Below are 25,512 nucleotides of genomic sequence, written 5' to 3' on the forward strand. Positions count from 1 at the left end.
CAATGGGGAAGCCAGATTTGCTTAACAATTGTGTGGCTAACTTAACAACTGAAGTAATTCACGTTAACAGCTATGGCAAGAAAGCCCAGAAAATGGGGGGAAACTCACTTAACTGTCTTGCTTAGCAACCTAAATTGTCGGCTCAATTGCAGTCATAAGTCGAGAAATGTTTGTACAGCAGGAAGGCCACAACAAACTGACCTCAGCTGAGTTCAGTCATGTTGGGTTTGTGCCACTAGAATTTTGCCCCAAACTGTTCATCCCCAAAATTACCCCAAGTTTCAAAAAATACACTTGTTCAACCATCATTAAATCCAGTTTTTAAACCAGCATTGTCATTACATAGCTGCTGTTGATTGCTGATGGAGTGTTATTTTTTTTAAAGGAAAATGGCTTTTGAATTTTCATCAAGGATAAATGACCTGCTAAGTTAAATGGTATGCTTATTTGTTTCCAATCTTTTTTTTTTTTTTTTTTTTGCAGATGGTTACAGACCAAGGAGTTTTTAGTTTGTATGAATTGTTTGCAATTTTAATCTGGTTTTAGGATATTTTACTACTTGCATATTTTATCGTATGGTAAGTAGCTCAGCTCACCTGGCCAGACAAGATCATGAGTGCTAAAAGGGAAAGAGGTTTGATGCAAATGCTCCTTCTAGCACTGATGATGTTCCCTACTGGGGTTGTGAAACATCTGTAAGAAAAATCACCAAGCTCAGTGAGCACCAAGAAACCCTCCTCCCCCCTGCAAACCCCACCCCCCTTCCTTCTAGCACTGATGATGTTCCCTAGGTGGGTCATGAAATGTCTGCAAGAAAACAACCAAGTTCGGAGAGCACCAATGACCTCACTAGGAGGAGAAAATGAAACTCCAGGTTCTGGAGATATGCCTTAAGACTACACTTTATGCAAGCAACTGAAATAATCTCTCTCTATGCCATAAAAACATGGCGAAAACCAGAAATGTCCTCAGTCCCAAAGTCATTTCCATCAGCTTGAGGCAAAAGCTGAATAAGCAAAAAACTGCTTTGAATTTAAAAGAAACCTCCTTTGAGGAATAAAAAACATTACTGCTACTAAAAACATCAGCTCATATTCTCGTCCTCCTAATTCCTTCTCATTACAAGTCTTCAGGACCATTTTTTTTCTTACTTCTTGGAGGATATCTGCTGACTTGCTAATTTTAATATTCCAAATCATCCTCAAATCAATTTCGTTGGTAAAATTTCTTCCTGACACAAATACAAACTTTTCCAAAACATTTGCTACATGTCTACCTTGTTACAATACTGTCTGAACTTGGCAACTTTAAGAGGGGAGGGCTTCAACTCCCAGAATTACCCAGCTAGCCATGGCTGACCGGGTAATTCTGGGAGTTGAAGTCCGCACATCTTAAAAGTTGCCAAATTTGAGAAACACTGTTTTTAGAGAATTGACAAGTTACACAAATCATACTATGTACCAGTGGTGAAATCTGAACCGGTTTGCTACCTGTTTGCTGGCCATGCATGCGCGCTGCACGCCAAGCGCAGGCAGAGTTTGCACCAAACACAGGCTGCACATGCATGCACAGTACGCACCAAAAGGAGGCGTGGGAAAGTAAGTAGAACAGTGGGGGGTGGGGAGGAGAAATCAGCTGTGGTGCGCGATCTTGGGAACCTTTTAAAAAACTTTTTAAAAGCATTTTTTTACTACCGGTTCAGGGGAATAGGTAGTAAAAAAATGCTTTTAAAAAGTAAAAAAAGGCTCAGGCGATCACAGCTGTGCCGCATGATCATCTGAGCCCCCCCCCTTTTTTTTACTTTTTTAAAGCATTTTTTTACTACCTATTCCCCCGAACTAGTAAAAAAATGCTTAAAAAGTAAAAAAAAAAAAAAAAAATTCTGACGATTAGCTGAGCAACGCGCAATTGTCAGAACTTTAAAAAAAAAAACTTTCTAAAGCATTTTTAACTACCGGTTCTAGAGAACCGGTAGTAGAAAAATGCTTAAAAAAAAAAAAAGTTCTGACGATCACATGTCGCTCAGCTGATCGTCGGAACTTTTTTTTACATTTTTTTACTATCTGTTCAGGAAACCAGTAGCATTTTTTACTACCGGTTCAGGAGAACCAGGCCAAACTGGTAGCATTTCACCCCTGCTATGTACTATTGTTAATATAGTTGTCCTTTAAAACACATTCTATTTATTTATATTGCCCAGTTTTAACAGGAAATATGATATCACTGTAAAGTTGCTTATTTTGCATAGAACCAATAATCCAGCATACTAGTCGTTTAACAACTGTCTTGCTCAACAACCGAAATTTTTGGACCAATTGTGGTCATAACTGGAGGACTAAATGTATCTTTAGACTTTTCCTTATGCACCAAGTCAGGGAGTGGGGGATAAATGTTATCCAAAAAAACGGCTGCAAAACACGGAATCGTTCCGATCAGAGAACGGCAGCTAAAATAAAATCGCCCAGACCTGTAGATGATTTATGAAAGGGAGATAGATTCCCTTGATCTGAATAGATCACCCGGGTTAAAAAGAAGCTTCTGAGCCCCACTGGGTGGATGGGTGTGTCAAGGAAGCAGATCTCAAAGGAAGCATAAAAAGACGGGCAGCTACACCACTGCGGTGCATCCGAGCCGGTTGCTGTGGACACAGCAAACGGCATTATTTGCTTGAGAAAATCCACAGTGTAACCAGGAGAGGCTGAACGGTTTGCCAGCAGATCAGAACTGCCACTAAACCTGGAATTGGAATTGGGACACAAGCGAATGTGGAGGAAAATACAGACTTCTGAGGCTCAATAAATTCTGATTAGCAGGCTGTATGAAAAGTTCCGATTTTCTAGAATCAAAAATAAAAACCAGGATATCCAAGCAGTCCTCGATTTACAACAGTTCACTCAGTGACAGTCTGAAGTTACAACGGCACTGGAGAGAAGGGACTTATGATGTATTTTTTTCCACACTTATGACTGCAGCATCCATCCCCATGGCCACCTGTTCAAAATTCACACGTGTGACACCTATTTATGACGGTTGGGGACGTCCCGGCGTCGCGTGATCCCCTTTAACGACCTTCTGCCAAGCAAAGTTGATGGGGAAGCCAGATTCGCTTAACAACCGTGTTCCTAGCTTAACAATGGCAGGGATTCACTTAACAACCGTGGCAGCAAAGTTCGTAAAATGGGGCACAGCTCACTTAACAAATGTCTTGCTTAGAAACAGAAATTGTGGCCTCAGTTGTGATCCTAAATCAAGGACTACCTGTACCTCCAAGTCCCTGTGTAGACAATGGAGGGGTTGAGATGATGCTCATCTTCTCCATTGCTTGGGCCAAATTCCATGTTGCATTTCACCCATAAAAGCCAGAGCCATCATGTAAAATAAGGCTGACCAAACTTTCTCCTCTAAGGGTATTTTACTACTACCCCTTTGTTCCAAAAACATCTTCCAAAATCTTTGCTCAAGCCAGAGAGTGCGATGCAAGGCAGATTACAGGGAATCCTCGACTTACGACTGCAATGGAGCTCAGAATTTCTGCTTCAAAGCAAGGCAGGGGGCTCAGTGAATTGCACCTCGTGTTATGACATTTTGGCCACATTTCTTCCGTGAATTGTGCAGTCGCTAAGCGAATCTAGCTTCCCTGTTGGCTTCTCAGAAGGGGATCACCTGACCTTGGCACACTGAAACCGTCACAAAGGCGGATCAGCTGCCAAGCGGCCGAATCCTTGATCACGTGACCACAGGGAATGCTGCAGCAACTGTAAGTGTGAAAAACGGTCCTCTCTACTTTTTTCAGTGATGTTGTAACTTCAAATGGCCACTAAATAAATGGTTGTAAGTCGAGGAGTACCTACAGTGTCATTAAGAAGGGGGGAAAAAAATGAAAAAGTGCAGATGTCAATCAACTATTTCCTAGGGCCGCAACAGTCTCCCCGATGCACTATAATCACCACCACATAATTGCAGCAAAGGCTCGGCTCTGTTTAGCTCACTTTGCCAACTGTGTTTCGCAACCAGCAAACGGTTGGGCTGAAAGCTGAAATTACCAATTAATACTCCCTCCAGGGGGGGAAAAGGAAGCAAAAGATAAGAAGAGCCAAGGGAGGACTGGAAAAAGAAACAACACAAAATTTTGTCCACCGGCTCACACGCCCAAGGCTGAAGGCACAAGAAAATGCTGCAAAGATAGAACTAATCAGGGAAATTAAAATTTAAATCGCATTTCTGATTCTTCCAGCATTCGATTCCGCTGCCCTCTCAATGTTACCCAGTCTCTGAAAAAACCTCTTGCCCATTATGACTCACAATAGTTCATTTAGTGACCGAAGTTACATTGACACAGAAAAAAAGGGACTGTTATGAGTTTCCCACACTTATGACCGTTGCAGCATCTCCGTGGTCATGTGATCCAAAATTTGGACGCCTGGCAACTGACTCCTATTTATGACGGCCAGTGTCCCGGAGGGGGCCACGCGATTCTCTTTTGCAATGTTCTGACAAGCAAAGTCAACGGGGAAGTTGGATTCACTAACAACCATGTGACTATCTTAACAACTGCAGGGATTCCCATAACAACTGTGTCAAGAAGGATTGTAAAATGGGGTGAAAGTCAATCAACGACTGTCTTACTTAGCAACAGAAATGTCTAGCTCATTTGTAGTTGTAAGTCAAGGAGTGCCTGTAATCACCACCATGAAACTCTGGCAACCCAGCAAGCATCGTGATGCGTGTCTGAACCGTGAAATACAAGTAGTCCTTGATTTATGACAACAGCATCCAAAATGTCGGTCGCTAAGCAAGGCCGTTGTTAAATGAGATGTGTGTCACTGTATGACTTTTTTTGTCATGGTTGTTAAACGAATCACTGAAGTTGTTAAGTGAACCATGTGGCTTGTTTAAAGTGAATCTGCTGGGCAGAAGCTTGCAAATGGTGATCACGTGACCGGGGGAGGGGGTGGGGGAAACGACACAGCAACCGTCATGAATACATGCCAGTGGTCAAGCGCCTAAAGTTTGACCCCGTGACTGTGGGCATGCAGCGATGGTCGTAAAGGTGAAAAACTGTTGTATGTCAATTTTTTTCAGTGCCGTTGTAACTTTGAATGGTCCTTAAATAAATGGTTGTAAGTCGAGGACTACCTATATGTCTTCAAGCAACACCATAGCCTCCTGCATCCCTGGCTGGGAGGGGACAATACACAAAAGACCACCATGTTACACGCACAACCCGTTTCTGTTTAGGCCACAGCCAGAAAAAATGAAAACTGCTTGAGAGAAATCTGAACTGTGTTGTCTTTGACCCACAATAGCCTATGCGAGAAAGCCATCTCACAACATGGGGGTTGCCAGGCTACAAATCGGAAAGTTCCTATTTATCAAAAGGCAAAATGGTAGTTGGCACCTATAAATTCGAGAAATAGAATGTAGCAGGGGTGGGCAACTGCGCCCCTTTTACAACCTGCGGACTTCAACTCCCAGAATTCCTGAGACAGCCAAGCTGGCCCAGGAATTCTGGGAGTTGAAGTCCACAGGTTGTAAAAGGGCCACAGTTGCCCAGCCCTGGAATATAGAATAACAGGGTTGGAAGGGACCTGGGAGGTCTTCTAGTCCAACCCCTGCTCAAGCAGGAGACCCCGCCTTCATTTATTCCAGATTAAGACAAGCCTGGGTTTGCACAAGGCGTTAAACTGGCTGAAGTGAACCATGATTTATTGCTTAAGGAGTAAAATATTAACCAAGGACATTTCTGATCTGAGGGCTTGGTGAACCTGACGTGGAAATAAAAACTAACAATTCTAAAGAGAAAGCAGGACAAAATGAAATGCTTTTCAGTGCTAAAAATGGATTTATTTTTTATAGAGTAATTTATAAATATTATTTAACAGGTGGGATGCTAATAAATGAAACAAAAATAAATTTATTTTGATTTATTTGTATCCCATGGCAGCAAACATATCCAAATTATTTTCTTCCAATTTTCTCCACCACAACAACCACCATGTGAGGTGGGCTGGGTTGAGAGGAAGGGAGGGACTGGCCCAAAGTCACCAAATCGGCTTTCATGCCTAGTGGGACTAGAACTCACCATTTCCAGATGATTGGCCCAAAGTCACCTAGCTGTCTTTCACGCCTAAGACAGAGTAGATCTCACTGTCACCTGGGGACTGACCCCAAGTCACCCAGTTGCTTTTCATGCCTAAAGTGGGACTAGAACTCATCATCTCCTGGTGATTGGCCAAGAGTCCCCCATCCAGCTTTCATACTTAAGGTGGGACTAGAACTCATCTCAAATTGGGATGTATGGTGTGTGTCTGTGTGCATATTACGCATGAGACACAGTGTCAGGCCTGCCATCTCCAGCTTCACACCATGAATTGGGAGGGAGGGAAGGAGGGGGAGAAGGAATTTGGGGCAGTACATCCTGTGGGCCTGGGAATGAGGAGGCGAAGCGCGCAGAGGGGAGCATGTTGACAAAACAAGCCAGCCACCAAGGACACCTGGCTTGGGAACTGAAGGGGAGAGTGCCGTCAGAAGCGCCAAAGAACCCAGACGTTCCCAAAACATCCCAAAGCCACTCTGATAGATCAACCGGGGGGGGGGAGGGCCAGGAAAGGTGGGGGGAGATACTCACATCTAGCTGCAAGCACTTAACTTGAGTAAAAGAAGTAAAAATTTGAGGGTCTTTCTTTCCTACATGTCTAAATTGGGGCAGGTCTGACACACATACACATACATACACACCATATATATTGCTTCTTCGCTTACAGTGTTATTCACAACCGAAACCAAATGAAATAAGCTCGTTTCCATTTGAAAACGGAGCACGTGTCGCAGCAGCCATCCAATAATAACTGAACTGTTTCACCTGTTTCCCACCTGCCTTTAAAAATGAACCCCTTAAATGCAGTTGACCTTGTCTACTTATAAAATACCGGAGCTGATCTCAGAACACTTTAGTTCCTCTGCCAGCCACCATTCAAAACTGCTTTTCTCAGCAATTATCCCAGAGAAGGGGGAAGTGTGTGTATATATATATATATATTTATTTGTACTGCAGGCATGGCAGATTTGTCAGGTTTCAGCTAAAAAAGATTAAGACAAATAGCCATTTCTGAATTTGCAAGAGAGCACTTCACGCTTTTGGGGTTTTATCTATCCACGTTCAGCAAAAGGAGAAAATAAGCACTGAATCTCTTTCTCCCTGCCAAGAAAATCTAAAGTCAATCTGTAACTGCAGGGATTCCTTAACTTATGACCATAATTTAGACCAGGATTTCTGTTGCTAAGCTAAGTGGCTGTTGAGTTGAATTGCATCTGATTTTTCTCACCGGGGTTAAGCAAATTGTGCAGCCATTAAACAAATCCGGGATTTTCTCCCCGTTGACTTTTGCTTGACGGAAGTCAGATGGGAGATCGCGAATGAGGATCACATGACTCCAGGACACTGCAACCGTCGTTAAGTATGAGTCAGAAGCCAAATGCCCAAATTCTGATCACGTGACACTGCAAGGGTTGTTAAAGTGACGCTGTAACTTCAGTCACTGAAGGAATGGTTTTAACTTGAGGACTAACTGTCGTATCATTCATTTAATGACCATTAGGCATTATAACGGCATTGAAAAATGTGACTTATGACCGTTTTTCATACTTACACATATGGTTGTGTTGCAGCATCCCCATGATTGAAATTCAGATACTTGGCAACTGGCTCATATTTATGACAGTTCCAGCATCCTGGGGTCACGTGATCCCCTTTTGAGACCGTCTTCTGCCACCAATAGCCTCCCACCGACCAGTCCGCTCCCACAGAGAGGGTCTCCTCAGGGTGCCATCAGCCAAGTTATGTCGGCTGGCGACACCCAGGGGGAGGGCCTTCTCTGTGGGAGCCCCAGCCCTGTGGAATGAACTGCCCCCGGAAATACGTAAGATTCCCGACCTCCGGGTATTTCGCTGTGCACTGAAGACCCTGTTGTTCTACCAGGCCGGGCTATCGACATAATAATTTTAAATTGGGGTATTTTAAATTTTTGGGGTTCTAAATCGGCCAAATCTATTTAATTATTTTAATTTTTAATTATTGTTGTGTCCTGTGTTTTTAAATTGACTGTACACCGCCCTGAGTCCTTCGGGAGAAGGGCGGTATAGAAATAAAATTATTATTTATTATTATTATTTTGCAACCTTCTGACATGTAAAGTCAATGGGGAAGCCGGATTCACTTTACAACCAGGTTGCTAACTTTTAACAACTGAAGCGATTCGCTTAACAACGGTGGCAAGAAAGGTCGTAAAATGGGGCAAAAGTCACTTAACAACTGTCTTGTTTAGAAAGGGAAAATTTGTGCTCAACTGTGGTCGTAAGTCGAAGACTACCTGAAATTTTCCCGTTAACTGTAACTTCCTGTAACGATCAACCATACGCTAACAATTTCCCCTATTTAAGTTCCTTCTGTGCTGGAAGCCATCTTCCCCAGCAAGCAAACAGCATCTCCGAGACATAATAGGTTTTACTTCCAAATTGTTCTCTGTCCTTTTCCTGTCTTAAGTTTGACACTCAGCTCTTGGAGGCACGCACCTCTTAAAAAATTTATGGCACTTGGAGAGCGAGGCCAGGAGGGAACAAATATTGCTCAAGGTGCAACTCAGAGAACAACCTAAAAATTCAAACACCAAACCATGTCTACCTCCATTTCCAATGGCTTCCATAAGCCAAAAAAAAGTTATGATTATCTGGCGGACACCTTATAGCCCATGAAAGGGGTGATCCCTGAAAACATGGGGCAGAAATCCCCCCCCCGAATGTAACACATTTTAGAGGCCCTATCTTTGCAAGTCACTACTGGCAATTTTGGAATTTATTTTAAGCGCCCACCACCCCACCCTGACTGAAGATAAGGAGGAGGAATATGTTAAAAGGCAAAATTTGTTTCCTGCCAATCTAGTCAAAAGACTTAACGTTTTAAAGTACAGGAAGGAGGAAAGAAGAGAAGATAAGAGAAGGAAGGAAGGGAAGAAGGAAGGAAGGAGGAAAAGAAAGGAAAAAAGGGAAGGGAGAGGAGAAGAAGAGAAGGAAGAAAGGAAGGGAAGGAAGGACTAGAGAAGAGGAGAAGAAAATAAGACAAGAGAAGAAGGAAGAAGGGAAGGAAGGGGGGAACTGCCTGCCAGTAATTCTATCCCAAAGAATTGTTGAATGTTCCGTTTCGACATCTGCTAAGCAAAGACATCCATAGAGAAGGGAGGGGGGAATGTTGAATTTACGTTAGCAAAACAGAAGCTGAATTTCACTTTTTTTTTTTTTTTGTACAATTAATTTCTGGAATTGCATGATGTTGCTCAGGCGTCCATAAAAACAAGGAGAGTAATTTGCAAAAACAGAGGTTTGCCCTATTGCCTTGGTCCAAGCTTTTACCTTTCTACCTCTTCAGACCCATCCATATTCTTTGCAAAGATGCACCTGTGGTCCCTTTCCACCTCAGAGGTGACTGCAATTTCAGCGCTGCTGGACGCATTAGCCATTTGGTGTCCACTGGGATCCTTCTGTGTGAAAGCCGTGCTATAAAAACAAAACAGGGTTCAAGAGAGACAGTTGAGGGTTACATGCGCAGGTGAGCCAGGGGAGAAAGGAAGGGCTGAGCTGCTGAAACCCATTTTTGCCAGAAAACAGAAACGGCAGCCCAGTTCTCCTCAGGGCAGGGATTAACAGGATAGCAAGAGTTGGAAGGGACTTTGGAGGTCCTCTAGTCCAACCTCCTGCTCAAGCAGGAGACTCTATACCATTTCAGACAAGTGGCTGTCCAATCTCTTCTTGAAAACCTGCAACTTCTGGAAGCAAACTGATTCATTGTTCTCACTGCTGGGAAATTTCTCTTTTATTTCTAGGTTGGTTCCCTCCTTGATTAGAATTAATGCACTGGGCCCAAAGGACTAGCAATAATGCATTTTTTAAGTATCACAAAAATGTGGGTGCTTCTGTCCTCTACTGGATATTTATCTTTTTAAATTGTCTGTAAGCCACCCAGAATTGCCGTTATCGGTGAGGAGTGGCATATAAATTGAATAAATAATACTGATGAAGCCCCCCAAATTCACAACTAACTCTCTCTCCCTTATACAGGCATGCATAAAAGTCTGATTTCTGAATGCCATTAGTTCAACCATGCCTTCAGACAATATAAAGTATCCCTTTGTGTAATAAAAATGAAAGAATAGTGGGTACAAGTTACCAAGAATACAGGTAGTCCTCAACTTACAGCAAGCAGTTCATTTAGTGAACGTTCAAACGTATGGCAATGAAAAAGCAACATGACCATTTTTCACACTTACAACCGTTGCAACCATTCCCATGGCCACGTGATCAAAATTCAGATGTTTGGCAACTGACTCATACTTATGGCGGTTGCAGTGCCCTGGGTCAGGTTGCCCTTTTGCAACCTTCTGACAAGCAAAGTCAAAAGGGAAGCCATGTTATTTACAATTTACAACAATTTACAAAGTTACTAATTTAACAACTGCAATGATTCACATCGCAAAATGGGACAAAATTCACTTAACAAATGTTTCACTTAGCAACAGAAAGTTTGAGCTCAATTGTGGTTGTAAGTCAAAGACTACCTGTATTTTCCTTTCTTATTTGCTTGTTCTCTGGGACTAAAGATCTATGGATGTTATTTCTTTTTAATTTGGGGGGAAAAGTAGGGGAGACCCTACATATATAAAAGGAGGAGGTTTTAGAGAAAAATTCCTAATAAGCTTATAGAAAAAAAGTGCTTCCAAGCAGGTGCTCTCCGCTAGAGCTGGATTCAAATTCTTATCAAACAATAGCAACCCTTTGTTCTTTTCAAGTTTGTTTCTGAAGATTTTTTTAAAAAAAATAGCTGCAGAGCCTGTTGCTACAGACAGTTCCCCAATTCCCCATCTTCCATGTTTGGGGCTTGCTGCTTCAAACTTACCCCCCCACACACACACCTGGATTTAAAGAGAAAATGTGAATTACAGCTTGCACAGATACACCTGTGGGGGACATTTTCAACCAAATCTCTCTCTCTCTCTCTGCCACAATCATGGCTTGCTTAGAGCCCAGGAAAGGAGACAGGTGCTCTAAAAGATTCCCCCACATGTGCTAGCCATGCTCTGACTCACATGGTGACCTTTGGATCCAGGTCAAGGCTCAACCTATTATGTTGGGTACTTGCAGCCATCATGCAGCAACTTCAGTTTAATGGGTTATTTGCCCAGGGGGGCTACATGAGAAACTGGGGCTGTTGTGAAGGGCCAAACCAATGGGGTTGTGAAGTTGTACAGGCACCACACGTAAACTGTGGGGGAAAAAATAGCCGTTACCTAGAAAATAAATGCAATCCACATGGACCAGACAGGGAGTCAAGGGGCCAATATAATGACTAGGTCTGACCTAGAATCACAGAGATGGAAGGGACCTTGGAGGTCTTCTAATCCAACCTCGTGCCTAAGCAGGAGAATATAATCTTTCCTTCCCCAGCTAAGAGACCTTGGTGGTTTTCTACTCCCACCCTCCCCAAGGCAGGAAATCTTATCTTGCCTCCTTCGACTAAGGGATGTTGGCGGTCTTTTCCAGCAGGAGACCTTGGTTTTGCCTAAGAGACGTTGGAGGTCTTTCTAGTGCAACAACCCCCCCAACCTCCCCCCTTCATGGCAGGAGACATCAGCCTTTCCTTCTCCATCTAAGGGACCTTGGAGGCCTTCTAGTCTGACCTCCTGCCCAGAGCAGGAGACCTTAGTCTTTCCTAAGGGCAACTCTAAAAAGGTAACTGACCGAACAGTATTATAATCTTCTGAGCACGAAAGCCAACCCAAATACGGCTCAAAATACAGAATTTATCAAAATACAGAATTGAGGGGAGGATGTTATTCTGGAAGACAGGTTCACAAATCAGCAACCGCTCTCTTAAGGAAAGAGACCCCCCCTCCCCACATTCCTCCCCCAAAACCAGTCCCAAAAGGCCCAAAATCCAAGGATTTATTCCGGGGAGGGGGGGAGGGGTCTCGTCCACACTGGGTTCCCCCTCCCAAAAAAGCCACTCAAAAAGCTGCTTCAGAGGAGTTTTAAAAAAAGCCTAAGGGGGGGGGAGAAAAGTTGGGGGGAGGAAGGAAAGCAGACAAATAAAAGCTCTTCGAGAAAAGCCTCCCCCTCCCACACTATATTTCACCCCCCCCCCGCCCACACCCCAAAAGGGGAGCTTGGAGGGGCTCGTCCACATGGCAGAAGGGGAACTGGGGTTTTGGGGGGGGGGGCGTGTGTCAAAAGCCCTCCAGCCCCTCCAGCAAAAGACCCCCCCCACCCCAAAAGCTTTCTCTGAAGAAACTGCTGCCCTCCCCTCTCCCAATGGTTTCCAGGGTGTGGGGGGGAGGAAGAGGGGCTGGAGGTGGGTTGAGGGGCGCCCTCCTCAATGGGATGGGGGTGAGGGAGGAAAAAAAAAAAGCAAACCTCGCTTTCCTAGACGAGGCGGACCAAAAAAAGGCGAAATCCCGCCCGCTTTGTTCGCCCCCGGATTAGGGTGCCCGGGGCCGGCCGCGGCTCTCACGCGAGGCCGGGGATGCGCGGCCTAGTCAGGCCCGGCTTCTGCTTCTCCTTCGGCCGCCTCAGAGAGGCCTGTCCGGGGGGGGGCGTCGTGAGGGGCGGGAGGGGGCTCTGAGGGGCGGGGGCGACCGTTGCTGCCGTCTTAGCGGGGGGGGGGGAAGCGGCGCGCGAGGTCTGAGGAGACTTTTTTTTTTCCCCCTCAGGATCTCCCCCTCCCCCCCTCTTTCCCCCTCCCCTCCCCCACAGCCCCACTTACTCAGGGGTCGGGTGCTCCGGATCGTAGAAGTCCTCCATGTCGGCGGCTCCTGCCCCGCAACGAAGCCCCGATCCGTCCGCCGCCGGGCGCACGGACGGGATGCTCCGCGCCCTCTGCGCCGCCGCCTCCCGCTCACATCCTTTTCTAACTCCACCGACCGCCCGAGGACACCCGACGGCGCACGAGCGCACGAGCGGGCCCGCCCGAGTCCACCCGAGCGCCGAGCGAACCCCCCACCCGAGTCCACCCGAACGTCGAGCGAACCCCGCCCGACCTCAGCCGAGTGTCGAGCTAACCCGGCCGAGCCGACTCGAACTCAGCCGAGCTCCCGGCGAGCAGAGGCCAAGAGGCGTTTCTTACCCCGTCCCTAGCCACGCCTCCTCACCTTTCCTGGCCACGCCCACCCTTCCTGGCCACGCCCCCTGCCTCCCTCCGCGAGCGATCGCTCTGGACAGCCGTGCCTTCTTTCCCCCCCCCACGTGCGTAGGGAGTGTTCCTCCTCCCATCGTCCACAGCCGCCGCGCCTCATAGGACCTGGAGTCCCCGAGCGAGCGATCTTTCCAGCCGGCCGCGGCTTTTCCTCCCCCCCCATTCCACGTGCGTGGGAAGTGTTCCTCCTCCCATCGTCCACAGCCGCTGCGCCTCATAGGAGTTGGAGTCCCTGAGCGAGCAAGCGAGAGAGAGATAGAGAGATTTTTCCCTGTCCGACCTGGGGGATCATTATGGGTGTGGATGTGGGTGTGGGGGGCTGGTGTGGCTCCGGGGCTGAGCCCATGGTTCCCCAGCGGACGTGCCCCATGGGACTTGGAGTCCCCGACTATGTTAGTTTCTCCCCGCCCCATCCTGGAGGGCGGTTTGCAAAACGTGCCCATGAAAGGCTCGGCTGGCCACGGGGTGCTTGCAACGCCTTGCTAGCCCAGGATCCCCGGCCGGCCGCGCCCCATGGGAGTTGGAGTCCCCGACTTAAATTGAGTTTCTCGCCGCCGGGCCGGGGATGGTGGATTGCAGCGCGCCGTGGGGCTCTGCATCCCTAAGGTCATCGTTCCCACCCACCCCCGTGAGAGTTGGAGTCCCTGATCGACAGATTCTCCTCGCTTGCACCCCATCGTCCCCAGCCGGCGCGCCCCATGGGAATTAGAGTCCCCGACTGAGAGTTTCGCCCATTCCGACCGGGGTCATAGATTGCACCGTGCCTTAAGAGCTCCTTTGACCGCGGGGGTTGCACTGTTCAGCCCGTGGTCCCCAGCCCACGCGCCCCATGGGAGTTGGAGTCCCCGCCCTAGCTGGGATCCTTGGCTGCACTGCGCCGTGGGGGCTCTTGCAACGGCCCCGAAGGGACCCCTGGTTGAATCCCAGTTTAACAAAACTGGTTTCCAACAGTTTTGGAAGCCTGGGTAGGTGGGATTCAATATCTTCTTTTGTCCTCCCCACTCCCACAGCCTTGACCTTCTGTGCGACCCCACTCCCGAAAAGCAATTTTACAGATGGGAAATTGAGGCTGACCTCTTGACTTTCCAACTGCCTACCCAGCTACAGTATCAGCCCCTATGGCATCATGGGCAGTGACATCACTCCCCCCCCATGTTGGGATCGGGGTCTTCTCCCTGTTTTTACCAGTTGGAGGAACAAGAAGGGTAAATTATATTTACCTGGCCTTCTGGGCACCTGCGGTATAAAAATAATCACATTAATCTGTGTTTTAATTCTGTTTGATACAGTTATGGAGATCATCGGTGTCAACTTTCTCTGGCTCATTTCATAGTTCTAGTAATACGATTTCTTTGCTTTTTGCACAGTGATTAACAACCCCAGAAATAAATTTATATAAATTTATAATCACAAATAATGAATCTCAGCTTGACCTACCTTACAGAGTCGTTGTTGGGTGAAAAAATAGGGGATCGGGTACGATTGCTGCCCTGAAGTTGGTTTATCAAGGGCGGTATAGAAATCTAATAAATAAATAAATAAATATTGGCCTCCCATCTTACCACAGGGTAACCCTGTAAATCACTGAATTATTTATGAAATAAAGGGATACAAATAAAGAAATAAACACTGGGCCCTATCTAACAAAATGGAATTCAGTGTAGAAAAAAGTAAATTCTTACGCTTATGTAAGAAAAACCAAAAGCACGCATACAGACTGGGGAAAACCAGGCTTAATATCAGTAACTGTGAGAGGGATCTTGGAATCTTAGTGGACAACCAGCTAAATAGGAGCCAGCTGTGTGCAGCGGTAGCTAAAAAAGCCAATGCAATCCTAAATTGCATTAACAGAGGGATACAATCAAGATCAAGGGAGGTACTAATACCACCCTATAAAGCCCTAGTAAGGCCACACTTAGAGTATTGCATCCAGTTTTGGTCACCAAACTATAAAAAAGATGTTGAGACTCTAGAAAAAGTGCAGAGAAGAGCAACCAGGATGATGAGGGGACTGGAAGCTAAAACATACGATGAACGGTTGCAGGAACTGGGCATGGCTAGTCTAGGGAAGAGAAGGACCAAGGGAGACAGGAGAGCATCTTCCAGTATTTGAGGGGCTGCCCCAGAGAGGAGGAAGGGGGTCCAACTATTTCCCAAAGCACCTGAAGGCAGGACAAGGAATAATGGATGGAAACTGACTGGAAAGTAATATAAGGAGTGAAATATAGAAACACATAAACACAAGACTAAAACGAAACAACAAACACGACTAACCGAGAGTTAAGCTCACTCTCCAATTAATATTAACTAATATCATCCTAGCCAAACATTTCAATGCAATCAAGTTCTTTTAACTATCTACAAAACAATTGGCCTGTTTTTATCAAAATTATAAAGAATTATATAGCCTAGTAAATATCTAGTTAATCTAATTAGACTAGTCTTGTGTTTATGTGTTTCTATATTTCACTCCTTATATTGCTTTCCAATCATTGCTGTGTGTTAATTTTACTGAAACTGACTATTGGGGGCGTGTCGTTGGTCCCCACGGAGAGGGCTCGCAACTTGGGCGTCCTCCTGGATTCACGGCTGTCTTTAGAAGAGCATTTGACGGCCGTGACCGGGAGGATTTTTCATCAAGTTCGCCTGATACGTCCCTTTCTGGATCGGGACTTGTTACGTACGGTCACTCATGCCCTCGTCACTTCCCGCCTGGACTACTGCAATGCTCTCTACATGGGGCTCCCCTTGAGGTGCACCCGGAGGCTCCAACTGGCGCAGAGTGCGGCCGCGCAGGTAATTATGGGGGCGACGAGGCATTCCCATGTGACACCTCCTGCGCGAGCTGCACTGGCTCCCGGTGGTCTTCCAGGTGCGCTTCAAGGTTTTGGTTACCACCTTTAGAGCGCTCCATGGCTTAGGACCGGGGTACCTACAAGACCGCCTTCTGCCACCAATAGCCTCCCACCGGCCAGTACGCTCCCATAGAGAGGGGCTCCTCCGGGTGCCATCGGTCAAACAGTGTCGACTGGCGGCCCCCAGGGGGAGAGCCTTCTCTGTGGGGACACCCGCCATCTGGAATGAGCTCCCCCCAGAGATACGGAGGATCCCGGATCTACGTACCTTCCGCCCTGCCCTCAAGACCTATTTATTCCAACAGGCTGGCCGGGCCTAACTTCCCTTTTAATTGTAACTTTTAAAATTGGTTTTAAAACATTAGGGGTGTTTTAGATGGTTTTGGGCCAGATTATTTAATGGGTTTTTATATTGTCTTTTAAAATTTTGTAGTTTGTGTGTTTTATCTTTCTGGCTGTTCACCGCCCTGAGTCCTTCGGGAGTAGGGCGGTATATAAATCTAATAAAATGAAGAAAAAAAAATGAAAATGATCAAGGAGAGATTCAACCTGGAAATAAGGAGGAATTTTCTGACAGAACCATCAACTCATGGAACGGAAGTTGCCTTCAGAAGTTGTGGGAGCTTCATCACTGGAGGCTTTCAAGGGGAGACTGGAATGCCCTCTGTCAAAAATGGTGTAGGTTGGGGGTAGTAGTGAGATTCAAATAATTTAACAACCGGTTCTCTGCCCTAATGATTTCTTCCAACAACCAGTTCACCAAACTGCTCAGAAAGTTAACAACCGGTTCTCCTGAAGTGATGCAAACTGCCTGAATTCCACCACTGGTTGGGGGTTTGGACTAGATGACCTGCAAGGTCCCTTCCAACTCTGTTATTTTGTTAAATGTGCAAGGCCTCTGGTCCTGATCATTCTTTAAAATTCAAGCTTTCACATTTTTTTTTTTAATTTGATTTATATGCCACCCTTCTCCGGAGACTCAGGGCGGCTTACAATGCGTTAAGCAATAGCCTTCATCCTTTTGTATATTTATACAAAGTCAGCTTATTGCCCCCACAAACAGGGTCCTCATTTTACCCACCTTAGAAAGGATGGAAGGCTGAGTCAACCTTGAGCCTGGGGAGATTCGAACTTACAGTAATTGCAGACAGCTGGTGTTAAATTACAGTGCTTCTGTCTGTTGAGATATCCAGGCTCATTTAATCTAAACTCTCAGGGGACACTATTTGGAGTTTATGAAAATAGGTAACCAAGCCTTGTAGAATGAACTCCAGTGGTCGGTTGCTACCAGTTCGCCCCAGATCAGGCAAACCCGTAGCGGGGACAGGAGGCCCTGCCCACCTGCCCAGACAAGCGTGAGTGCACCCATGAGCAAACCGGTAGCGATGGGATTTGAAACCCACTCCCGATGAGCTCCCATAAATAATGTAAGGATGGAGAGATAAAAGGGAGGGAGAGATAGATGGATAAGGAAGAAGGATGGATGGATGGATAATGTCCGGCTGGTTCCAGCTCAGATGTTTAGGAAAGAAAGATCTCGACTCCATTTGTTTGAACTGAAAGGTTATTTCACTGAAGTCATGCGGTTACAGCGAAAGTAAAGCTAGATATCAGTATCTCCCGCTGGCCCTCCCCACAACTTGGCTGGTCCATCAGGATGGCTTTGGGATGTTTTGGAAACTTCTGGGTTCTTTGGCGCCTCTGACGCCTCCCCTTCGGTTCCCAAGCCAGGTGTCCTTGGCGGCGGCTTGTTTTGTCAACATGCCTCCCCTCTGGGCGCTTCGCCTCCTCATTCCCAGGCCCACAGGATGTACTGCCCCAAATTCCTTCTCCCCCTCCCTCCCTCCCTCCCAATTCATGGCGGGAGGCTAGCGAAGCCGAGAAGATGGAGATGTTAGGCCTGAGAGATAGGATGGAGGGATGGAGGGATGGATGGATGGATGGATAGAGGGATGGATGGATGGATGGATAGAGGGATGGATGGATGGATGGATAGAGGGATGGAGGGATAAGTGGGATGGATGGATGGGCAGAGAGAGGGGAGGGGAGTGAGAGAGATTCTTGATTGTCTCTGAAGTTCGCCCAAAATCATGTTCATTGCATCAATGACACTATCTACCCATCTCATCCTCTGCCATTCCCTTCTCCTTTTGCCTTCCATCCTTCCCAACATCAGGGCCTTCTCTGATGAGCTCTCTTCTCCTTTGGTGGCCAAAGTATTTGAGCTTCAGCTTCACTATTGGTCTTTCCAAAGAATACTTCAGTAGAACTGATGAAGTTACCTAGCTGGGTCATGAAACCTCTGCAAGAAAGACACCAAGCAAGCAAGACAGTTTATTTATTTATTGTATTTATTGGTTCGATTTATATGCCGCCCTTCTCCGGAGACTCAGGGCGGCTTACAATGCGTTAAGCAATAGCCTTCATCCTTTTGTCTATACCTGCTTAGTAGGGCTTTTTGGGCCCCCCTAAGCGGTGTTCTTTTTTATACAAAGTCAGCTTATTGCTCCCACAATCCGGGTCCTCAGATAAACTGGGTTTTTGCCCCATTTTACGACCTTTCTTGCCATAGTTGTTAGGTGAATTAGTGTAGTTGTCAAGTCAGGAACAAGTTTGTTAAGTGAATCTGGCTTCCGCATTGAATTTGGGGGGGTCAGAAGGTCGCAAGACGGGATTACGTGACCCTGGGACCCTGCAACCATGATAAATATGTGTCAGTTGCCACGTGGTCAGGGGGAGGCTGCAATGGTCGTAAGTGTGAAAAACGGTCATAAGTCCCTTTTTTCCACGGTCATTGCAACTTTGAACAGTCTCTAAATGGACCGTTTTAAGTCGACTACTCTATACAGATCCTTGTCAGCAAGGTGAGGTCTCTGCTTCTCAATATCTAGGACTGCCATAAAATGTCCCCCTGCAGTATATTTTCAATTTCTCAGGCTGACCAGCAGGGACTAAATGACCCACCGAGCTGGTCACCCACTTAGCAAGCCATATGGTCCTGTGTATACTACTTCTCCTGTTGAAGTATTAATCTCAAATGCTCTAATAAGACCATATTTGGAGTATTCCATCCAGTCTTGGTCACCACATTACAAAAAAGAGGTTGAGACTCTTGGGAAAAAAATGCAAAGAAGAGCAACAAAGATGATTAAAGTCCAGGAGTCAAAAACATAGGAAGAACAGCTGCAGGAACTGGGTGTGTCTAGTTTGATGAAAAGAAGGACCAGGGGTGGCATGACAGCAATCTTCCAATATTTGAGGGGCTGCCCCAAAGAAGAGGGGGGATCCCCTTATTCTCCAAGGCACCTGAAGGCAGGACAAGGAAAAAATGGGTGGAAACTAATCAAGAGAGAAGCAACCTGGAACTGAGGAGAAACTAGTGAGAACAATTAACCAGTGGAACACCCTGCCACCAGAAATTGTGGGTGCTCCATCACTGGAGGTCTTTTAAGAAGAGACTGCACAACTATTTGTTTGAAATGGTATAGGTTCTCTTGCTTGAGCAGGGGGCTGGACTAGATGACCACGGAGGCCCCTTCCCACTCTGTTATTCTATGATTCTGTAAGGGTCTCCTGTTTGAGCATGGGGTTGGACTGGATGACCTCCGAGGTCCCTTCCCACTCTGCTATTCTGCTAAATGACCGCGTTATTCTGTTACTCTTTTAAGTGGAAATGACCAAACGTGTTTCCATAACAATCACCGCCTTCTTAAAGATAATCAATGCTTAATTTCCTTTCCTGGCAGTGCTTCTGAGGAAGATGCTGCACACAACAAAACAAAAGTTTTTGGGGCTTTTTTTTCCCCCCTTCCTAGATGGCTGCCTTTGTTCCTCCAACCTCTCCTCTCTTTGTGAGGGGCTGGCCGGGCGCCAGCTAAACAGAGGCAACCTTTTGTGATGCATTGTGAGCTCCCGTGGTGGGGAACTTCTTATTCCTCCACATTTTTGGGGGGGGGGGATTCAGGAGATAAGACAGAGGTTGTCCAGTATTCAGCCACTGCTGTAATTTTGCCCCTGAAAGGTTCAGTGCATGCTTATGTTTTTTGGGGTCCATGTCTACAGGATAATTTCAGATTGGCCGGAGGGGGAGTGGCTGGCAGGTTTTCCACCAGGGCCAAGAGAAGTAGAGGATGGGGAATGTGGAATTCTTAGGGTTCTCTGAGCTTGATGGTTTTCTTGCAGACGTTGCAAGACCCAACTAGGGAACATCATCAGTGCTAGAAGGGAGGGAGGGAGGGTTATGGGAAGAAGGAGCAGGAGGAAGAGGGCAATTGAGGGGATCCTTGGTATTCTCTGAGCTTGGGGGTTTTTCTTGCAGATGTTTCATGACCCAACTAGGGAACAACCTCAAGAAATGTGGAAGGAAAGGAGGGAGGCAGGCAGGCAGGCAGGCAGGCAGGAAGGATGGAAGGATGGACAGGATGGAAAGACAGGAAGGAGGAAGGGAGGGAGGAAGGAAGGGAGGAAGGGAGGGAGGAAGGAAGGGAGGGAGGGAGGGAGGAAGGAGGGAGGGACGAAGGAAGGAAGGAAGGACAGGATGGAAAGACAGGAAGGAAGGAAAGACATGAAGGAGGAAGGAAGGAGAAAGGAAGGAAGGAAGGAAGGAAGGAAGGACAGGATGGAAAGACAGGAAGGAAGGAAGGAAAGACATGAAGGAGGAAGGAAGGAGAAAGGAAGGAAGGAAGGAAGGAAGGAAGGAAGGACAGGATGGAAAGACAGGAAGGAGGAAGGAAGGAAGAAAGGAAGGAAGGAAGGACAGGATGGAAAGACAGAAAGGAGGAAGGAAGGAAGGAAGGACAAGATGGAAAGACAGGAAGGATGGGATAGGATGGAAAGGCAGGAAGGAGGAAGGAAGGAAAAAGGAAGGAAGGAAGGAAGGAAGGAAGGAAGGAAGGAAGGAAGGAAGGAAGGAAAGAGTCTCCCTCACCAACAATGACAGTGCAAACCTCTTGTATATAAAGCCCTCCCTTCTAGCACTGATGATGTTACCCTGCTGGGTAATGAAACGTCTGCAAACAACCTCAGAGAGCACCAGAAACAGCACCGTCTTCCTCCTCCTCTTTTCCTTCTCCTCCTCCTCCTCCTCCGTTGTAAAGCGAACCAATGGCTTCCCCATTGATTTTGCTTGTTCAGAAGGCCATAAAAGGGGATCCCGTGACCCCAAGGTACTACAGCAGCCATCATACCTATAAATCAGGTGCCATGCCTTTGAATTTCGTTCATGGGGGCGCGGGAATGCCTCAACAGTTGTTTTTCAGTACTGTTGTAACTTTGAACAGTCGTTAAGCGAATGCTTGTAAGTTGAGGGCTGTCAATCTTCTGCCAGAGGCATTCCTGAGGAATCCCGACCTTTCCAAATCTCTGGAAACAGACTTCAGTAGATCCTTCTCTAGATCCCTTGTGATCCTGTTGCAATTGGTGTGGCCACAAGGTGTCTCCCTAAAGCCAAGAAATGATTCATTGGTCCTGTCTAGAAGCTTCTTAGGTTCTGGGGCTTCTTTGATTGAGAGGAAGTCCTCGACTTGTGACCAAAGATCGAGCCCAAAAATGCTTCCGTTGCTAGGCAAGACAGATGTCAGACGGGTTTTGCCCCGCTTTGCAACCTTGCCAGAGTTGCTAAGCGAGCCCCTGCAGTTGTTAAGTGAATTTGGACTTTCCCCGCGGACTTTGCTCATCAGAAAGACTCCCGGAAACACTGCGACCGTCATAAGTATGAGTCCGTGGCCAAAGGCCTGAATTTTGATCACGTGACCAGGGGGATGCTGCAATGGTCGTTAAGTGTGAAAAAGGGTCATATAAGGGCACTTTCTTTTCCAGTGCTGTTGTAACTTTGAACGGTCACTAAATTTATTTATTTATTTATTTATTTATTATTTAAATTTCTATACCGCCCTTTTCCAAAGTAGGACTCAGGGCGGTGAACAGCCAAAGTAAAAAAACAATACATACAAAATTTAAAAGCAATTTAAAATAATTAAATATTTTGGCCGTAAATTAAAACAACCCAATTTAAAATCAAATTAAAATTAACTCAAGCCAGCCCAGCTAGTTGAAATAAATGGGTGAATTGCTAAGCTTCTGAATTTTGAGCGTGTGCGACCATCTTAGCACTGATGGCGATCCCTAGTTGGGTCATGAGACGTCTGCAAAAAAAAACCTCCTGGCAGGTCATTTTGACCCCACCGAGCACCAAGGACCCCACAGTCCTTCCTCCTCCTCCTCCTCTTCCTGAAGGATACCATCTTCAGGTAGGTCTGACGTCATTCCCCCACCCCCCACCCCCTGCTCGAGAGGCACCTGAGATATTTCAGAGGTATACCTGCCCCACCTTGGAGCTCAGAACTTGCAGTTTCTCATGACCTCTAAATCAGCCTCACTTTTTTACCTGAATTTCTCCTAACCCGAGTTAAGGGCCTCATTTTACAGGTTGTGCAATTGTGTCCCTGGGGTTATTTTTCTTTTTCAGAACTTATCTCCCTTTTGCTTTCTCTTATCCTGCTTCATTCTTCCCGCTTTTTATCTTCGGTTTGTTTTACATTCTTTGTGGGAATATTTGACTTCCTTAATCTCTCAAACCTTAGTATCTTCAGACTTTGTGGAGCTCAAAGGAAGATACTGTGGATTCCTTTTCTCTCTCTCTCTCTCTGGAGTGTGGGAAACAAGGTTTCTGTCCGATGATAAGCCAGGAATGAAGGGCGAGGCAGAGGTTTTGGCTTCCAGGCAAGAATTTAGGAACTGACCATGAGCCCAGAGCTGACAATTAAAATGGTCTTTTTCTCATTTCTTTAAGAACAGTTTTACTTTGAAGGAGGAAAAAGAAATATGGAAAAGTTGGAAAGAATACCAAGCATATCCAGAAAGATTGCTTAGGGTTTTCATAAAACCACCATACAAGAGCTTTAACCGTAGTTTATTTGGAAAAAAAGGGGTTTTGGGGTGAAAAGTGCCACCTAAGCTTTTTAACACAGGGAGTCCTCGAACACCGTTGGGAACTGAATTTCTGTTGTAAAGCAAAGTGGATGTTAAATAAGTCAACCCTGATTTTATGCCATTGGTGCAAAGCGAATCACTGCAGTCGTTAAGCGGATCACTGCAGTCCTTAAGTGAATCTGGCTTCCCCTGTTGACTTCGCTTTTTGGAAGCCAGAGGGGAAGGTCGGAACTGGAGACCCTGAGATGCCAAAACCATCATAAATACACCCCAAAGGCCAAGCATTCTGAATTTTGAAAACCTCCAGTCTTGAAGCACCCACAGCTCTTCTGGAGGCAAGCTGTTCCACTGATTACAATCAGTCCTCGACTTACGACCATGATGGAGCCCAAACATTCTGTTGTTAAAGTGGGACATTTGCTAAGTGACTCTTGCTGCAGTTGTTAAGTTGAATCACTGCCGTTGTTATATTAGTAACACGGTTGTGAAGTGAACCTGGCTTCCCCGTTGACTCTGCCCACCAGAAGGCCGCCAAAGATTCTGCAACGGTCATAAGTGCGAATCAGTTGCCAAGCGTCTGAATTTTGATCACATGACCATGAGGATGCTGCCACTGTGAAAACGGTCATAAGTCACTTTTTTCAGTGATGCTTTAACAGTCATTGAATTGAACTGTTGTAATTATTCATACCGAATAATTTTTCCCTGAAAATAAGACCCTGTCTTATATTTTTTTGAACCCTGAAATAAGTGATGGGCCTTATTGCCATGCGCTCAAAAGCCTGATTGGGCTTATTATCAGGGGATAATGTCTTATTTTGGGGACAACAGGGTACTATCGGGAAAGTTTCTCCTTAGTTCCAAGTTGCTTCTCTCCCTGATGAGTTTCCATCCGTTGCTTCTTGTCCTGTTTTCAGGTGCTTTAGAAAGTAGCTTGACTCCCTCTTCTTTGGGGCAGCCCTCAAAAAGAGCCTTGGTAGTACAGGGGTTTAAGGCACCCTGTTATTAAGCTTATTAAGATCAGCTGCCTGCAATTACTGCAGGGTTCGAATCTCACCAGGGTCAAGGTTGACTCAGCCTTCCATCCTTTCTAAGGTAGGTGAAATGAGGACCCGGTTTGTGGGGGCAATAAGCTGACTTTGTATAAAATATACAAAAGTATGAAGGCTATTGCTTAACGCATTGTAAGCCGCCCTGAGTCTCCGGAGAAGGGCGGCATATAAATCAAATTAAAATATATATATATATATATATGGGAAGACTGCTATCTTGTCCCTCCTAATCCTTAAGAGACCAGACATACCCAGTTCCTGCAAGCATTCTTCATATGTTTTGGCCTCCAATCCCCTGATCCTCTTTGTTGCTCTTCTCTGCACTCTTTCTAGAGTCTTTTTTACATCGTGGTGACCAAAACTGGATGCAAATATTCCAAGCGTGGCTTTACCAAGGCCTTATAACGTGGTATTATAGTACCTTACTTGATCTTGATTCTACCTATCTATTGCAGGGGTGGTATTAGGGGTGAAATGCTCCCGGTTCGGACCGGATCACCCGATCCGGTAGCGATGGAGGCGGGTGGTTCGGAGAACCGGTAGCAAAAATCCCTGCCCCCCCCCCTCCCCGGCCCAGCTGAGCCGCACAATCATCAGAAGCTTTTTTTTTTAATTTTTAAAAGCATTTTTTCTACAACCTCTTCGACCGAAAAAATGCTTTTAAAAGTAAAAGAAAAAAAAGCCTCTGACGATCAGGCAACTCAGCTGGGATCGTCAGAGCCTTTTGAAAGCATTTTTTTTTACAACCTCTTCACCAAAGAGGTTGTAGAAAAAATGGTTTTAAAAGTAAAAAAATAAATAAATAAAAATTTGGCCACCCCCACCCAGTCACATTACCCCACCATCACCAATCCACGTTCACAGAACCAGTAGTAACAAATTTTAGATTTCACCACTGGTGGTATTCGCTTACCTTCGCTACAGGTTTGCAAATGTGAGCGCACATCCATGCTCAGGGCCTTCTGCGCATGTGCAGAGTGTCAAAAAACGTGGATAAATGGGACATGATTACATCCGGGCAGGTGGGCGGAGCCTCCCGCAGTCGCCACTACCGGTTCGCCTGAACAGGATATAACCAGCTGAATAGCACCAGTGATCTGTTGATGCAGCCCAGGATTGTGTTGGCTTTTCTGGCAGCTGCAGCACACGGCTGGCTCCTAATTAAGGGATTGTCCACCAGGACTCACTCACTCCAAGATCCCACTCACCGTTGCTACTGCGGGTAGTTCTTGACTTACGAACCCAATCGAGCCCAAAATTTCTGTTGCTAAAGTGAGACATTTGTCAAGTCAGTTTTGCCCCCATTTGATGACCTTTCTTGCTGCAGCCGTTAAGTGGATCGCTGAAGTTACTAAGTTAGTCACGTGGTTGTTAAGCGAATCTGGCTTCCCCCGTTGACTTTGCTTTTGCGGAAGGTCGCAAAAGGGGATCTCGTGAC

The 25,512-nt window shown here is 46.2% G+C and overlaps 1 protein-coding gene across 1 annotated transcript in view; it reads right to left on the reverse strand.

Moving 5' to 3' along the window:
* SETD2 (SET domain containing 2, histone lysine methyltransferase) overlaps nucleotides 1-12,956 on the reverse strand; it is a 69,350-nt gene extending 56,394 nt beyond the window's left edge. Inside the window, 4 exon segments of the mRNA XM_060684656.2 lie at nucleotides 9,406-9,451; nucleotides 9,454-9,484; nucleotides 9,486-9,549; nucleotides 12,809-12,956. Of these exon segments, the coding sequence (XP_060540639.2) occupies nucleotides 9,406-9,451; nucleotides 9,454-9,484; nucleotides 9,486-9,549; nucleotides 12,809-12,846 (179 nt within the window). The 5' untranslated portion in view covers nucleotides 12,847-12,956.
* Nucleotides 12,957-25,512: the final 12,556 nt, after the last annotated feature.

This window comes from Pantherophis guttatus, chromosome 4 (genome assembly GCF_059756535.1).
Source record: "Pantherophis guttatus breed Tessera chromosome 4, ASM5975653v1, whole genome shotgun sequence".
Taxonomy (NCBI): Eukaryota; Metazoa; Chordata; class Lepidosauria; order Squamata; family Colubridae; genus Pantherophis; species Pantherophis guttatus.